Genomic DNA, 18,556 nt, shown 5'->3' on the forward strand with positions numbered 1-18,556 from the left:
ACGTTTTTAAATATAGAATTAAAACTCCTCTAAGGCTGCCAAAACCCCAGCAAATTCTGATTTAGGGTGGATTTTCTGGTTAACATTGATGTAATATAACATGAATTTACACTATAATTAGTATTATTAAAATCGTATAAGTCTGATTATTAATATTGCGTTACGCATGTACATATTTCTTAATTTGAATGCACGTATTGTACTATTATTATAAACCTCTGTTTCAGACGTTTGGCTGTTTACGGATTTTGCGACAGTTTACGACCTTGATTTTCGGCAGTATTTGACAGGCGAGCGCGGAATTTGTAAACAGAGCTAACGTTAGCAGTTAAGAGGTCGATACTGCTCCTCATAAAGTTTTAAATTAGTAATTTTAGATGAGCTGGAATTATTTAGTCTCATTTAATTACTTGGAAATGAAAATTGACAACTGGTGGCCACACAGTGGAGAGACAGTAGCAGTGAGGCTGCCTCGTTGCTTCATGTAAGAGCTGCCAGGCATGCTAGTTCACCTCCTCGGCGGCAGATCTTTGCTTCGACCGGGTCTGACGTTACAGCGGCTGGGGGTCCCACGGAGGTGTTTCTGTGCGGCGCAGAGTGACCGGTGTCCGGGCACACCGCAGCAGCAGGCAGACATGATCCGGGGCCGGGCTCAGATCAAGCGGGTCCTCTGCGTAGCCGAGAAGAACGATGCAGCCAAAGGCATCGCAGAGATAATGTCCAACGGCAGGTCCAGGAGGGTTAGTCACGTCTTCTCACCAACAGTAACGTTAACGTACAAAACCCCTACAACAGATAATGTTAATAGTCAGCATAGTGCTGAAACTATTAACATTGGTCGATGGACACAGAATGAATCGGCAACAATGAACCGATTCACGCCATATTACAACGTTAATAATAAACTGTATTTACATGGTTGAACCAGGATTAAAACATTTCAGGACTTAGACAAATCAAATTGAAGTAATACAGAAATGACATGTAAAATAATACAGAAAGTAAAATAATAAAATATCCAATGATATAAGATAAAAACAAGAATAAACAAATAAAACGTGTTGAAAATAAACCAGTGTGGTTAAATAAGTATGTACATTTATATTGTATTATGTGTACATTTACTGTATATGTAATTATTGACATATATTATGAGGTAGCAACGTTTTTGGAAAATAAAGTAAGAAGCTGTTTATAAACCAGATCTGTTTTTGCTAATCCAGTGAATAGTAAGTCTGACAAATATTCTTCACATTGAAATCAAAATCTGATGGTTACTATTCATATTGAACCTCTTTCATAACCTGCCGGTATACCCATATCTCTAAAATCTGAACATATTACAAGATAAATGGGAACCTCTGCTGATAATATTTTCTGTTTCTCTTTTGGTTGCTCCAGTACTGATTGTCTTTTTGTTTCCATTTTAGAGGGAGGGGATGTCAAAGTTTAATAAAATCTATGAGTATGAATATCATCTCTTTGGTCAGGTAAGTAAATACAGTGAAATAATGAAATATGCACCTGCATGTCTGTTCTTTTGTGTTTTACATTGTCTCTGATTTTTCTGGTTTATTTCCAGGATGTGACAGTAACAATGACGTCCGTATCAGGCCATTTACTGGGTTTGGAGTTTAAAGCACAGTACCGGAAATGGTAAGTTGACACTTTTTGTTGGTATATTCAGCATCACACCAGATCGTAACAACTGATTCAATTTGTACCTTTTCTCCCCCAAAGGCACAGTTGCAATCCAGTGCTGTTATTTGATGCCGAGGTACAGAAGTGCTGTCCAGAAAACATGAAACAAATCAAGGTAACGCTCCTCTCAGGAGTCACTGAAGTATACAAAAACAAATCTATCTTTACTTAGATTTTTTTCTATTAACCTATGAGATCTGTCTCTCTTTCTGTAGCCACATTATGTGTGTTATTGTGATGTTTGATTAGTAATGGTTAGAGCCCGACCGATATATCGGCGGGCCGATATTATCGGCCGATGTTAGGCATTTTCCAAACTATCGGTATCTGCATTCATGATGGCCGAAAAAATGAATATTTAAAAAATGAAATAAAAGCGGACGAAACACCCTTCAACCATGTTGTGAGCGTTGGCGTTGCGTAGTCTGTACACCAGAGGGCGCTCTACAACCTTCCTGTTGGCAACACTCCTGTTTAACCCTTTAAGTTTCGTATCTTAAGTTTGTATTTTTATACATTTTATTTATTAGAACTTTAATATATTTTGATGTTTCTCTGTTCTGTTGTGACAATAAAACAAACAAGTTTATTTTTAAACTGCATTATCATATTATTTTGTTGAGGACTCAAATAACTACAAATAACTAATGTTAGGGAAATCTGTTCATGTTTTGTTACGCGTTTATAGATTTAAAAAAATAAATATATATATCGGAATATCGGATTTTTAAATCACCAGATATTTGTATCGGTATCGGCTTTAAAAAACCTTTATCGGTCGGGCTCTAGTAATGGTAACTGTTGATAGTTTTAGTTTCGGGACTAGGATTTACTCACAATACCAGTTTTCTTTTTGCTCTAATAACTTGTGCGGTTGCAGGATGACTCTATATTTATAAAACCAGGATAAGCTGTAATATTTTGTAATTAGCAGCAGATGATGTACTATTTTGCTTTTTCCTCTCTCTTAAGTAGGAGGCCACAGCTTTCATTCAGAGGAAATAATGATGAATATGGATAATAGAAATAGACGTGAAATATTCATCTAACCCTCTTACTTTCTTTTCTTCCTTCTTTTCTCCGTCTCTCTCTAGCGAACACTAGAGAAAGAGGTGAGACAGTGCCAGGTCTTAGTCATCTGGACTGATTGTGACCGAGAGGGAGAAAACATTGGCTTTGAAGTCATAGATGTCTGCAAAGCAGGTACGATAGTTATATGTGTGTGTGTGTGTGTGTGTTGTCGTTTTTGTTGTTGTGTGGGTGCAAGTGAGCGTGCATCTTCTAAACTCCTTTTCAAGGGAATAGTTTGACATTTTGGGAAGTAAGCTTATTGCCGAGAGTTACATAAAAGATTGATACCACTCTCATGTTTGTATGGTATATAGTAGTCCATATCCTTGACGTTCCACTTCAGGGATTGCTCCGGTGCCACAGGAAATTCCGCCGGATGCATGTATTTTCCGTTTCCTTCCACTTTCTTTGTGTTGGAATTTTAAATTCGGTGGATTTATGAGGACTATTGTTAAATAATAAATCAGAGCACGTTTTTCTCCCATCCCGCAGGGTAGTAGCCAGACTCTCCTCCGCTTCGCAGCGTGTGGATGATCTGGCAAAGTGAGACTAGGTATATATGAACCAGGAGCCAGAATACTTTTAGCTTAGCTTAGCACAAAACTGAAAGGAGGGGAACAGCTAGCCTGGCTCTGTCCAACAACAACAAACACAATCTGACCACCAGAGCCTCTAAACACATTATTTCTCACTTGTAAATCCATTCAAAAAAATGGATCAGTAAAAACGACCCCATTCTCATGTTTTTGTGTATGTTTGTCTACAAATCACTCTTGATAATAGTGTGTGTGTGTGTGTGTGTGTGTGTGTGTGTGTGTGTGTGTGTGTGTGTGTGTGTGTTGTCGTTTTTGTTGTTGTGTGGGTGCAAGTGAGCGTGCATCTTCTAAACTCCTTTTCAAGGGAATAGTTTGACATTTTGGGAAGTAAGCTTATTGCCGAGAGTTACATAAAAGATTGATACCACTCTCATGTTTGTATGGTATATAGTAGTCCATATCCTTGACGTTCCACTTCAGGGATTGCTCCGGTGCCACAGGAAATTCCGCCGGATGCATGTATTTTCCGTTTCCTTCCACTTTCTTTGTGTTGGAATTTTAAATTCGGTGGATTTATGAGGACTATTGTTAAATAATAAATCAGAGCACGTTTTTCTCCCATCCCGCAGGGTAGTAGCCAGACTCTCCTCCGCTTCACAGCGTGTGGATGGTCTGGCAAAGTGAGACTAGGTATATATGAACCAGGAGCCAGAATACTTTTAGCTTAGCTTAGCACAAAACTGAAAGGAGGGGAACAGCTAGCCTGGCTCTGTCCAACAACAACAAACACAATCTGACCACCAGAGCCTCTAAACACATTATTTCTCACTTGTAAATCCATTCAAAAAAACGGATCAGTAAAAACGACCCCATTCTCATGTTTTTGTGTATGTTTGTCTACAAATCACTCTTGATAATAGTGTGTGTGTGTGTGTGTGTGTGTGTGTGCGTGCGCGTGCTTTTTATGTTTGCTTTCTAGTGAAGAATAATTTACAAGTCTTTCGGGCAAAGTTTTCTGAGATCACCCCCAACTCCATTCGGAGAGCTTGTGAGACTCTAATGGAGCCCGATGCCAACATCAGCGATGCTGTTGATGTCCGTCAGGAGCTGGACCTGCGAATAGGTAAGGCAGCACTGAAGAATACATAGTTATTACATTCATTATTGGATGGCTCAACAGATTCAGAATTATCGCAATTTGGCCACTTGACCAATGATACAGCACTAGGGGCTCTGTATATCTGAAAAAAGTCACATATTAATATGATCGCATCCTCTCTCCTGTGCTCATCATCTGCAGGTGCGTCCTTCACTCGATTCCAAACGCTTCGCCTGCAGAAGATCTTTCCAGAGTCTTTGGCCAATCAGCTGATCTCATACGGCAGTTGTCAGTTTCCCACTCTGGGCTTTGTTGTGGAGCGCTTCAAAGCCATCCAGGCTTTCATACCCGAGACTTTCTACAAGATCAAAGGTACAAACTCATCCGTGCACAGACACACAGATCAATAGTATTCATGTTTTAAACTGATACTCACCCCACTTCATCCCCTCTGTTGCGTCTGTCTTTGTCTCAGTGCTGCACGAGGTGGAGGAGGACAATGTCGAGTTCAGTTGGAAAAGAAACCGTCTCTTCAACCACACAGCATGCCTGGTGCTCTACCAGATCTGCATGGAGGTATGTGCCTGTTTGTATGTCTTTTATGTCATGTTATTGATCTTGTTATGTTACATACTTTACTAGTTTATCTTTGTGAATGTAACGTTGAAGGTCTTAGGGATGCTTTTAGGCCTCCTGCACACTGCCTGCGTGGCGTGAGAGTGTCAGCTGCGTGGCGTGTCCGTTTTTATTTCAGCTCCCATGTGAACAGGTTAGAGCTGTGTTGGAAGAGTTTCCAGGCAAAATAGAATAGGAAAAGATGTTTATATGTCATTTTGACACAAATACATTTAGTAAATGACTTTTTGATGTTTGAAAGTCTCTAGGTTTTGACATAAATGCAGATATAAATGTAATTAAAAAAATATTTTAAATTTTCAAATATTGCACCTGTCAATACAGAACGAGATATTCTGTAGCCTTTTTTGCTGTCAATACTGCCGACGTTGTCTTTGCTGTAATCAAATAGTATATATTTATGTTTAACATGGTATTTCATTTTATCAATGGGAAACATATATGTGTATAGACAAGGCTAGCAGCAGCAGCGCCACGTCAGACACGTTTCTGGTGTGTAAAGACATAGAAAACGCCACGCAACAGAAACGCCACACTCACGCTACGCAGGCAGTGTGCAGGAGGCCTTAGTCTTGTATTGGTCTTATTTGCCTCCTAATCTTTCGTTCCTTCAGGGGGTAATCTCATAATGTGTTTATTAATAAGATGATTTGAATTGTCATGTTGTCTCTACTTCTGCGAAACTACCCGCTGCCCTGCCGTTTGACACATAAACAAGTTGCAGTTTGCGTCTGCATAACCGAAGCAAAATGTAAAACACAGAACAAGCAAAGCAACACCTTCATTGTGGTTGATTAATATAAGAGCAAAAATACACTGGTGTTGCCTACCTAGAAATGCACCATGGACCTGCACCAATCCTCTGTCTGTCTGTCTGTCTGTGTGTGTGTGTGTGTGTGTGTGTGTCTGTCTGTGTGTGTGTGTGTGTGTGTGTGTGTGTGTGTGTGTGTGTGTGTGTGTGTGTGTGCGTATGCGCAGCTGGAGGGCACAGCATACCATTTGAATGTGTTGTCGAGCTGCCTGAATAAAGTGCAAAAAGCCACTTGTGGAAAGGTAAACACAAGAATATATATATATATTTTTTACTAATTTCCAGAATCCCATAGCAACAGTCACCTCAGTAACCAGCAAACCCAAGAGCAAGTGGAGACCGCTGCCTTTGGACACTGTGGTAAGAATATAAAGTCAAACAGCCGTACACATACATACGCTGCACCTCATAACACATCTGTTAATGGTATAAAATGTACGTAGTTCAGTACAACAGAAAGAGTAGTATCCTTGTATGGAAGCCCCCCCCGCTGCTTTGTCCCACTCTGAACAGTCCTCTACCTTTATCTGACCAACAGGAACTGGAGAAACTTGCATCTCGGAAGCTAAGAATAAATGCCAAAGAGACCATGAAAATTGCAGAAAAACTGTATACCCAGGGGTGAGTACATGTTAGGTAACGTACATGCATACGGAAAAGTTATTTTTTTGGTCCGACCATATGCTAAATATCCTTATCAGCTGATATTTCATTTGAACTCGTTTCAGTCAGATAGCTGGCTTCAAGCCACCTTATTAGAAGCTTTGTGGTGTCAGTGAAACGGTCAAATGCATTTCTTTGTTTATCAGGTTGTTAAACCTCCTCAAAGTCGTGCCTATTTTTGTACATGGAAAGACACCATCTGGCAGGGTGGTGTCTTTCATGCGTTTAATAGATGAGTTCATCAGCAATATCACATATCCAGTTCTTTTTTTCCCTTTCTGCTCAGGTATATCAGCTACCCCCGTACAGAGACAAACGTTTTTCCCGAAAACCTGCCTCTCGCCCCCCTGGTGGAGCAGCAGACACAAAGCCCGATCTGGGGGACGTTTGCCCAGAGAGTGATGGAACAGCCGGGGGGTCCCAACCCACGACAGGGCAAGAAAACTGACCAAGCCCATCCCCCGATACACCCCACCAAGTACTCCAATACACTGCAGGTAAATCTGCAAAAACTGGAGCTCAGTTTGGGCAAATGTACCTTTTTTCCCTCGTATTCTGATCTTTGCCCTCTGGGGATTTGTTTCAAATGTGCTGCTACCAAAATGATCCCATTTTATCACATTTTGCATCATTATAAACAATCTTAATAAAATTGGTGGCAGGTCTTTCTTTGCCCAACTCCTTGTCAAACAATTGACTCAATATAAAGGTTTCTGTTTCTTCTGTATCCAGGGTAATGAGGGACGTGTGTATGAGTTCATTGTCCGGCACTTCCTGGCTTGTGTATCCCAGGATGCTTTGGGGCAGGAGACTGTGGTGGACATAGACATCGCCCAGGAGAACTTCTCCTCCTCGGGACTCATGATCATTGCAAGGAACTACTTGGACGTTTACCCGTATGACAGGTGGAGTGCCAAGGTATGGTGTGTGTGTGTGTGTGTGTGTGTGTGTGTGGGTGTGTGGGTGGGTGTGTGGGTGGGTGTGTGTGGGTGTGGGTGTGTGTTAAATTTCTACACCACTTTAAGAGACAATTTAACCTAAGCTACATTACCACTGTATAGCTTACATACCTTGCTTTTATAAAGTATGTTGTGTGTGGTCCGTGCTGCTTGTGTGTGATATATGCAGTAAACCTGCTTCGTCTGTATGCTAGGTGATTCCAGTGTATGAGCAAGGCTCCCAGTTCCAGCCCTCTGCTATCGAGATGGTGGATGGACAGACGAGTCCTCCGCAGCTGCTCACTGAAGCCGACCTCATATCCCTGATGGAGAAGCACGGCATTGGTACAGTACAAACACACACACACACACACACACACACACACACACACACACACACAGACATGATACTGTCTTTAATGTATGTTGTTCCTCATAAAATATTGATGCTTCCCACAAAAGTTCTTAATTTTAGGTTCCAGACTAATACACATTTGCAAATTAGTATTGGTGATGCCAGGTTGCCCTTTTCAGTTAAAGCAGATAAACATTTACTTAAAGCAAACCTGGCAACGACTTAGTGACCCTTTTGTCGAGTCAACATAGAATAGTTGTTTGTTCAGGATTAACTGTTTTGTGTCTGACGCAAACTGTACTGTATGAACTGTGTATATTACAGGCACAGATGCAACTCATGCAGACCACATCGAGACCATAAAGAGTCGCATGTATGTGGGCTTAACAGCTGACCAGAGGTTTCTGCCTGGAGAGCTCGGCATGGGACTGGTGGAGGGTATGTACACACACACACACACGGACACGGACACTTCTACCACAATATACAGTAGGTTTTATACGTAAATATGTTGTCGTTGCCCCTTTCACTCAAATATGTTACTTTTGTGTTAAATGTGTGTTTGTTTAGGTTACAACTCCATGGGCTATGAGATGTCCAAACCAAACCTGCGTGCTGAATTGGAGGCGGACCTCAAGCTGGTATCAGAGGGCAGGAAGGACAAACAGACGGTGCTGCAGCACCACATCCAGAAATACAAGACCGTCTTCATTGAGTCTGTCAGGAAGGCAAAGAAGTTAGTTACAATTTACCTTGGAGCAGATTTGTGTATTTCTGATGCACCATCTGCACCCGAATTGTGTCATTTGTGTTTTACAATGATAGATTAGTTACACCTGTCCTGTAGTCATTGCAGGCTGTTGGCTGTTGTGACCCCAGGTTAGAAGTCATTTTCTGTTGTTGCCTCAGGTTGGATGAAGCCCTGTCGCCATATCTGGGTGCAGCTCAGGAAGTGGCTGAAGCAGAGCAGCAGGACATGGAGTTCCCGCTGCCGGTCAGGAAGTGCCCTCACTGCGGACAGGACATGGTGCTGAGGAAGAAGAAGGAGGGAAACACGTGAGACGAGCTTAAAACTGTATTATCACAAGAAAACATTTCAGGTCTTTACAAATCAATTGTCAAATCATAAAAACGTTTGCCTGAAAGGTAGGAAATCAATCTAACATATATATATATATATATATATATATATATATATATATATATATCCGACCAATATATAGGTGGGCCAATATTATCGGCCGTTATTAGGCATTTTCCAAACTATCGGTATCGGCATTTATAATGGCCGATAAATGAATATTTAAAAAATAAAATAAAAACGGATGAAACACCCTTCAACCATGTTGTGAGCGTTGGCGTTGCGTAGTCTGTCCACCAGAGGGCGCTCTACAACCTCCCTGTTGGCAACACTCGTGTTTAACCCTTTAAGTTTCGTATCTTAAGTTTGTATTTTTATACATTTTATTTATTAGAACTTTAATATATTTTGATGTTCCTCTGTTCTGTTGTGACAATAAAACAAGTTTATTTTTAAACTGCATTATCATATTATTATTTTAGTGAGGACTCATTAATAACTACAAATAACTAATGTTAGGGGAATCTGTTTATGTTTTGTTATGCGTTTCTGGATTTTTTATTTTTTTTTGTTACATATATATCGGCCGATATATCAGAATATCGGATTTTTAAATCACCAAATATTTGTATCAATATCGGCCTTAAAAATCCTTTATCGGGGGCGGCCTCTAGCTCACCCAGTAAAAGTGTTCTCCCCATGTTGGCTGAGTCCTGCAGCGGCGCGGGTTTGAATCCAACCTGCTGCTCTTTGCTGCGTGTCATCCCCCATCTCTCTCCCCCTTTCATGTCTATCCACTGTCACTACATAATAAAGGGAAAAGCCCCAAAAAATTATCTTATCGGTTGGGCTCTAATATGGTATAGTAGGCTTAGTAAAATGTGTTTTTTTTCCCCTCTCTGACTCTACTGTAACTCTTTCGGTCCCCCTGCAGTAAGTTCCTGTCCTGCACAGGCTTCCCAGCCTGTAAGTCAGCAGTGTGGTTCCCCGACACGGTGCTGGAGGTGAGCAGAGATGACAGCATCTGTCCCACCTGTCTGCCACACCCTGTTCACATGTAAGTATCCATTTTATACTAGAAGGTGTTTCACTTCACAGAGCCATTCACCTAACATAAAATAAAGGAGACCACTTTGATAGTTTATGATCAAGATAAGTTTAGCATGTTAATAGTTTACATTAACATTTTTCATCATCCTACCTGCTTTGCATATTATTTTGTGCTCCGATATTTTGCGAATCAGATGAATTGTGAAACATTAGATTCAGATGTCCTCTCAGCACAATTCAGACCCACACATATTAAACATTGAAAACTTTTCAGTGGTCACTTAACACCAAGTACCTTATTTTATATCTCTGAACACACAGCTTCCATTTGTTAGATTAATGAAGAGTGTAGGTAGGCGCTCCTTTCTGTGCAAAGACAACAACAGACACAGATGAAGCTCTCAGTGGCTTCAGCAGCGCAATGAACTTGTTTACACAAGTGGGCGTTAACCCCCTTAAGCACGTGCCTCGGCTCAGTCCAAATATAGGGCACGCTCACTAGCATCGAGCCAAAGTGCTCAACACCAGCATCTGTTTCCATGGCAACCAATCTGGTACAGAGCTCAAAGTTGAAATACAGCACTTACTCTGAAAGAGTATCACAGTTTTTTTTTATCAGATATCTCCCAGCAGTTTCAGCGTGTTGGATAACTTCAGATGCTGTTAACGGAAGATGTGTGATAAACTAATTCTTACTGGCGCAGCCTCACTGATCGGTCGCCACAGCAACTTGCCATTTGAAAAACAGGTTCTTCAACCACCTTTTGAGAAAGTGCTTTTACTCGGTACACACAGTGTTAACTTGGTGTACTGCAGAGCAGATTTTAAAAATGTTGGGGTGTCGCCTTATCTCCTCCGCTCCAATTTGGCTCTGATATCACTCACACCATGAGTTTGAAGCAAGCCCGAGCCCTTCTTTGTTATTGCCGGACAGTACGTGCAGATGAATGGCGCCTGCCCTCCCTCTCATCGGGCCTTTTTGCTGGCGGAGCTCCAGGCATGAAGGGAGGGTGGGCACCATTCATCTGATAAATACAACACAGTACTGTTCTGTAGACATGGTCCTTATTTATTTATTTATTTATTCATTTTGGACCAGTCCAATATGAAATAAACCTTATGTTGTAAGAAAACTTGTTTTATTTGTTACGAATCTATTTTGATGCGTTTTCCCATAACTTTTGTAATTTTGCATATGCTTACAAATATCGAAATTAATGTCAATATCGCAATATTCATAATCAATATCACATTTTGTCAATATCGTGCAACCCTAGCGAGAGCTAAACAATTTGAGTAGAGCGGGGTGAAATCTTTAGTTGAGCGCGGAGCGATATTGAACAAAGCTGCCGGGAGCGGGGGAGCGTAAATCCTTACCGCTCGCCCCCACCCACATGCTCTGGTGTAATGTGTATGTAGTGAAATTAGCTTTTGTCTGACATTGTTCTTCAGGTTGAAGTTCAAGTTCCGCAGGGGCAGCCTCCCTCACATGATGCCTTTAGAATTTGTTGGCTGCATCGGTGGATGTGACGAGACGCTCAGAGAAGTGCTGAACCTGAAGTACCTCCGAGCAGGCGGAGCGGGAGGAGAAGGTGGAGGGGGTGGGGGAGGTGGGGGGGATGGACTACGGGGAGGAAGAGGAGAGGATCCTCGTCCACCAGCTCCAAGGCCCCCCAGACCAGAGCCACCCAGAGCCCTGAGTTCAAATTCTCGAAGAGCCCTTCCTCCTGCCCCCTCCTGGACCCCGCAGCCACAACCTCAGGCAGGCGGCAGCGCTCTCAGCGTAGACAATGATGTCATTGTGTGTAACTGTGGTCAGGATGCACTCCTCCTGACCGTGCGCAAAGACGGCCCCAACCAAGGCCGTCGGTTCTACAAGTGCAACGCGGGGGACTGCAACTTCTTCCTGTGGGCGGATCAGCCAAGTCAGCAGGGGGAGCCGCAGGGTCAAGGGCCTCCGCTGCAAGCGCCGCCGAGGCCCCCTCTGGGGTTCAGGACTACCCCTGGAGCAGGCAGAGGGCAGGAAGGGGGTGCAGGAGGACACATGGGACTGACAATGTGTAACTGTAATGAGACAGCGGTGACGCGAATGGTGCAGAAGGACGGTCCAAACAAGGGCCGGATGTTCCACACCTGCGGGAAACCAAGAGAGCAGCAGTGTGGCTTCTTCCAATGGGCTGATGAGAATGAACCGCCACCAGGCAAGGCACACACACACACACACACACACACACACACACACACACACTTACTAATCAAAATTCATTGCTTCAACATTGCTCTATTCAAACTTTCTACCTGCTTTTACGCTAAGGCCTGAAATTAATCTCCATTGACTGAGACATTTTTTGCTCTGCTAGCAGTGAAGACTAAAGGCTCTGACACACCAACCCGACGACCGATCTTCGGCAGAAAAGGCAGTCGGACTGACTGAGGCATTAGTCAGGCTCATCCCGCTCGTCATTTCCAGGTTAGCGCTCCACCAATCAGATTGGCCATTGAGTCCGGCTGCCCGCCTTCCGATTCAACATGTCAAATGAAGGCCGATGGTTCCTCAGACGGACGACGGCACACACCGAACAGACTTGAGTCACTGACCTTGCCAGACTGTCCGACGGCCGATTATCGGGTTGGTGTGTCAGCGCCTTTAGAATAGCATTGTCAGTCGGTCAGTCCCTCACTTTGGTCCAGACATTCATTCACCCCTCAGGATGAATTAAAACAACTTTGATTATTACTTAGGCCGGCTACACACTGGCTGCGTGGTGTGTCCGTTTATATTTCTGCTCCCATGTTAACAGGTTAGAGCTTACACACTGCCTGTGTGACACGCACGTCTCAGGCGCGGCTTGAGCCGCGCCGAAAACGCATGCATGCAAGAAATAGATGAAATAGACGAACGCCTATTTTTCACGCAACACGCAAGCGTGTTGGAAGCGTTTCCAGGTAAAATAGAATAAGAAAAGATGTTTATATGTGATTTTGACACAAATATTAATAAATGACATGTTGATGTTTGAAAGTCTCTAGGTTTTGATATAAATGCAGATATAAATGTAATAAAAAAAAAGATTTTCTAATCAATTTTCTGTCAGTACAGAAGGAAATATTCTGTAGCCTATTTTGCCGTCAATACTGTCGACGTTGTCTTTGCTGTAATCAAATCAGTATATATTTATGTTTTACATGGTATTTCATTTTATCAATGGGAAACATACATGTGTATAGACAAGGCTAGCAGCAGCAGCGCCACCTCAGACACGTTTCTGGTGTGTAAAGAAACGCAACAGAAGAGAAAGAACGCAGCCGCCACGCAACAGAAACGCCACACTCACGCCACGCAGGCAGTGTGCAGCCGGCCTTACCTCTCATCTAGCGCCATCATCAGGTCAAAATCCAAATTTTTCCAACAGAGATGTTTTTCTCGAATTTCTTTAAATAGTTAGCAGCTACATTGAGTTAAAAAAAAAAAGGGTAACTCATTCCGACTGTATTAAAAATAGATCACTGAAACCCCTTTGGTGCATAAAAGGAATATAGTTGCCTTTTTAAAGCAAAGGGAAAATTTGAGTTTCGGCACTGTTCCTATCTGCTGACAAAAAGGGGACTTCATCTTCAAAGGTTTTTTGGGTTTCGGTCTGTGGTACTTTTCATATTAAAGGGAAGAAGACGCATTAATACATTTACATACAGTATACGTACATTACAGACACTTTTGCAGTGCATTTCATTTGATTTCTCACAGTTAAATGTCTGACACTTAATGTGGCTGTCAAATAATTTACACCATGAGCCTGGAGACGGCTAATGTTTGCTGTGTGCTTTGTAAAACACTCCACATTTATTTAAAATGTATCAATACGAGCAAAGCAGATAAGATAGAGAGAGAGCGAGATAAGGAGAGCTCCACCTTACTTACTGTACATCTTTACTTAATGATAAAGAAAAGCTGTCACGACTCACAAACACTCCCACTGAGACCTTGAGGCGTCCACTTACCAGGCTGACATGGTGCAGTCAGTCCCAGTGCACACTTACAGTGCAACATTAGAGATGTATCAATACCATTTATTCCTTCCCGATTCCGATACCTGAACTTGCGTATCGGCCGATACCGAGTACTGATCTGATACCAGTGCGTTAACAGCTGTATACTACTAACCCTGTATGGATGTGATGTGATTGCTATCATTGTTCGTGGCCTGGCTCAGGTTACTGAAAATGAATGCCAGTGTTTTCCCTAGTTTTGTGGAAGACTGTGGTGCACATATTTGGTGGGAGGGGGGCTTGAAGACCAACCCTGCTAAAGAAGTCCACTGGGGAGCTAGTCTCGCTTTGCCAGACCATCCTCCACAGCGCTGCAAAGGAAGGTCTGGCTAGGGCTTGGTATCGTTCAAACATTTTTTGATACCGGTACCGATCCCGTGACTTCGATACCGGTTCCTGACAACATTACACATTATGGCACAAATCTTTTTATTTATTTTTCAGCTCCTACTACGTGAGCCGCGTCTCTGTGCGTAACGTAGTTTTTCCTGCGTGTCTCTGCGACGTGTAACGTCAGACAGCCAATCACCAGCATTATTAGATCTGCTGTGTTTAAACTGACCTTTGTCGATCAAAAAAAACAGACAGATTCAGCAACTGTATGGCCTATTTCTCGCTTAAAATGTTTTCAGAAACACTTTTCGGTGAACTATTTTCGTAAAATACGAGATCGTATTCAGAACGAGACGCCATTAGAGTCTGTTTTGAAATTCGGGAGCAGCAAGAACCACGTGACGCGTTCGTCCAATCAGCTGCCATGTGTTGCATTCGTCACGCTCATCCCCCTCGTCGTTTCCAGTAAGTGTTTTAACATAGGTGTATAAAGTGGGCACTACGGCAGTAAGAGGTTAGTGCACGTTAACAGTGGACTGACGAACCGTGCGACGCACACACGCTCCGAACCGAGACATGCGAACCGAGCGGTTCGGATGTTTTTTCATGAACCGTACCACCCCTACTAAGGAGTATGCCTAAAAAAGTATTGAATTCGGTAGTCAGCCCTAGGTCTGGCTAGTCCACATAGCAGTCCGGGATGGGAGCAAAATGTGCTCTGATTTATTGGCATTTCTTTAAACCAATCACAAGCGTCTTGTGCGGTGCTAAGCTTCGCACGGACCCGCTGCAAAATAGGCTCGGGAAGGAACTTGTTTTGGTGGAACGTGTAAATTCAAAAGTTGTTTTAGTCGTGCAACAGAAAACTCAGATTGGACAGATAGTCTAGCTAGCTGTCTGGATTTACCCTGCAGAGATCTGAGGAGCAGTTAACCGTAGTCCTCCGGAAATCCACCGGAGTTTAAAATGACAACGCAAAGAAAGCGTAAGGTAACGGACATCGGCGAAAATACATTCATCTGGCAGAATTTCCTGCGGCACTGGAGCAATCCCTGAAGTGGAACATCGAGGATATAGACTAACTGGGGACCAACTACAATCGTAAGATCTGAGAAAAGTAATTTAGCTACATTCATTCGACTTAGGTGGTGCTCCAAATGGCTTGGGTTAGCGCCTAAGCCTGATAATGGGGATAATAGGTAACAAATAATAGGGAAAACCCTGAGTGCCAAAGAACTTTCTTGTATTATCTACTGTGACAATCAGTCATAATGGAAAAAGAACATAAATAAACATTTTGAGAGTAGATCTTTTTTTCAGGGCTAAATTATGATTGATTGATACTGATACCAGCATTTTAGGCAGTACCGAAAGCATTTCTGATAATGGTATCGGTATCGGAACAACTTTTTATGCAGTGACATCTAACCGCCTCATGTTGTGTTTGACCTCTGTTCCCCTTGTCAGTTGGGTCCGGTGGTGGATTTAATGGCGGTGGAGACGTAGGGAGGAAGGGGAGGAAGATCACGGGAGGTGCCACCGCTAACAAAGCTGCAGCTGCTAAGAAACCTCGTACCTGTGGCATCTGCCACAATCCGGGACACACCCGAGTCACCTGTCCCCAGCGGTGACCGCTGCTTAGAGACACTTACCGTGGAGCTACTGAAGTCTCTGACTTCAAAGTGTGGAGTCAGATTTTATTTTTCAAATATGCAGCAACTCAGATTGTACGTACCTCCTCCCAGGGGATGGACCTCTTCCTCTGGTATATAAGAATTCCAAGAGAGCAAAAACAGCTTTGAGCACCAGACCAAAGGCATGTCATGACTAAGGCTAAAAAAAAAAAATCAGAAATTGTATTTCCCAGTACACAATGGCACCCTTTGTCATAGAAAATGGGAATGTAGACAACTAGACCTTTTCTTTCTCTTTTCATCCAGCTCTATTTTCTCAGGTCTCCTCAGATCTTCAATGTGTTTTTTTTTTTTCGAGAAGAATGGCTCTTTTCTGGCCCCAGGGAGGAAAGTTAGGGCTCATTTTGGGGTCAGGTAAAACTTTGAGTATCAACATTTTAGGATATACACTTATTTGCACTCTTGCCAAGAGCTAGGTGAGACGATTGGTACCGCAGAAACCTGAAGATGCTCAACTGTTAATGGGAAATTTGCTCAGCTGGTCCTCCGTCTAGTGTTCACAATCCTGACAGCTTGACTCAGATCAGTTTAAGGAGGGTGATTCTGGCACAAATTAATACATGTGTATTTTAAATAAAATGTGTCCACACAGTTTCTTAATAATTAATAGTGTAATTAATGTGTGTTTATTAATATGTTTACTACTGGTTGATCAGTGTTACCATCACTAAGTATCTGAAACAAGAGCCAAGTATTTTACATTTGTTGATTCTTCAAGGTGAATATGTATGAAAAATACTTGTACTCTCTCTCTGCAGTCTCTCCCTCTGCAGTACCAATATTTCTATGTTAATATTGATGAATGCTAATAAACATAAATGTATGGTAACCTTGCATTGTTATTTATATCTTCACAGTCATGAGGTTAGATATTGGTTTCGGTTTCTCTTCGTTCCAATAAGTTTTGGTTTTATTTTGAGTCTTTAGCCAGCTAAACTTTGGAAAGAAACCAAAAGTAGAAAGTATTTCTTGCTGCTGTACATACTAAACATAATGAGTATATGATATAAAACATTTATCCCTAATGTATTTTGCTAAAGTTTAGTTTGTGCAAAATGGAGCCTATTTCCTGCCCTGACCAGTGGTGAAAGTACTCAGATCCTTTACTTAAGTAAAAGTAGCAATACACACATGTAGAATTACAGTTTATAACACATTTTATAATCAAATTTTTTGTATGTAAAAAAGAATTAATAATTACAGCTGTCAAAGTGTAGTGGAGTAAAGAGTACAATATTAGAGTAGAAGTATACTGTAAAGTAGCATAAATGGGAATGCCTCAAAACTTTCCACCACTGGTCCTGACTGGATCTAACTGATGCCAAATGTTGAATGTTTATTAGGGCTGTTGCCTAAAAAAAAAAAAAAAAAAGATCATATGTGTTTATTCCAGATAACTCACTGCAGAATTTGAATGGGTTTAGTTTCCCAGAAGTGCTGCCTATGTAACAGCCCCCCCCCCCCCCAAGGGGTAAAAGGTTTCGGACAAATAAGGAAGGTATATGAGAAACGCATGGATTCCCGGTATGAGGCTGTATTCGGTACTGTTTTTTTCTCTCTCTGTTATTCCAGATAAGTGGCGGTGATCTTTTTACCGTCACGTTTGGTGAGTCATGCGTGAGTCATAACGTGGGAGGGAGTGAGCGCTGTGATCCGTCCTGCCGTGTTGTTGTTTTACCGCTCCATCCTCAGCTCCCAACTCCGCTACAGTAGTATCCGGGCAGATAGCAGGTCATGTGATTGCCGTGTTTCTGTTTCAGAATTGCTGCGAACACCTCCTCCTTACGGGAAAAGCGCTGTTATCGTCCCGTAATACATTTTGAAAGTGATTCCGTAAGGCTGTCTTTAATTTTTTTTTAAACACCATAAAGCACCTAAATGAGATCACCACAAAATGACTGGAGCTATAAAATCCTGCAGGATCTCTGTGCAAACTCACCACAGTCCCTGTTCACATTTAAGGATATTAAAACACCACAGTGAACAAGTATTAAAGCATCAACTTAAAGTGGCAGTCCAGCTGTTTACCACGTTATAAGTTTAGTTTACTCATCATGAAGAGTACTCAGCCTGTAAAAAACATTTGTATAATGTGCCTCTAAAGGGAGCTCATCTTAAATATGACAAAATAACTCTGATGAGCTCATAGTGATGTCATCAGGGTTATTTCGGTTTGGGCTTGATTCTGAAAATAATAATAACAGAAAATGTGTTACAAACTGGAGGTGTGATGTTTGAAAGACGTAGGTGTTTACCAGGCACGGAGGATCTCATGAAAGACACTATCCAGTTGCATTATAGGAAATGTAGGATTTATAGTTTGTTGGGATTGGCCCATTCTAGAGATTTATGGTGCGTTCCAGTTGAACTGGGAAGTGGGAATATTCGAGTTCCCAGTTGGAAATTTCCACTGGAACACCCTCTGAAGTCGAATTTCGGACTCGGAAAGTCAGGAGAACTTCATCAACCCCGACAGCACAATCCAACATGGTTGCACCGGGCATCAACATAGTGAAAGCTGTAGGAATATAATGTTTATCA

At 42.2% G+C, this 18,556-nt stretch overlaps 1 protein-coding gene across 1 annotated transcript; it reads left to right on the forward strand.

Annotated features, from left to right (window-relative positions):
* Window positions 1-283: 283 nt before the first annotated feature.
* On the forward strand, window positions 284-16,877 carry top3a (DNA topoisomerase III alpha). The gene is made up of 19 exons (XM_078269449.1): window positions 284-740; window positions 1,431-1,490; window positions 1,583-1,656; window positions 1,741-1,816; window positions 2,796-2,904; window positions 4,288-4,431; window positions 4,609-4,779; window positions 4,883-4,983; window positions 6,140-6,214; window positions 6,393-6,475; window positions 6,804-7,014; window positions 7,250-7,435; window positions 7,671-7,800; window positions 8,135-8,248; window positions 8,381-8,546; window positions 8,720-8,866; window positions 9,826-9,948; window positions 11,394-12,142; window positions 15,789-16,877. Exons 1-19 carry the CDS (start codon window positions 501-503, stop codon window positions 15,950-15,952), a joined length of 3,123 nt encoding a protein of 1,040 aa, XP_078125575.1. The 5' UTR covers window positions 284-500; the 3' UTR covers window positions 15,953-16,877.
* Window positions 16,878-18,556: the final 1,679 nt, after the last annotated feature.

This window comes from Sander vitreus, chromosome 15 (genome assembly GCF_031162955.1).
Source record: "Sander vitreus isolate 19-12246 chromosome 15, sanVit1, whole genome shotgun sequence".
Taxonomy (NCBI): domain Eukaryota; kingdom Metazoa; phylum Chordata; class Actinopteri; order Perciformes; family Percidae; genus Sander; species Sander vitreus.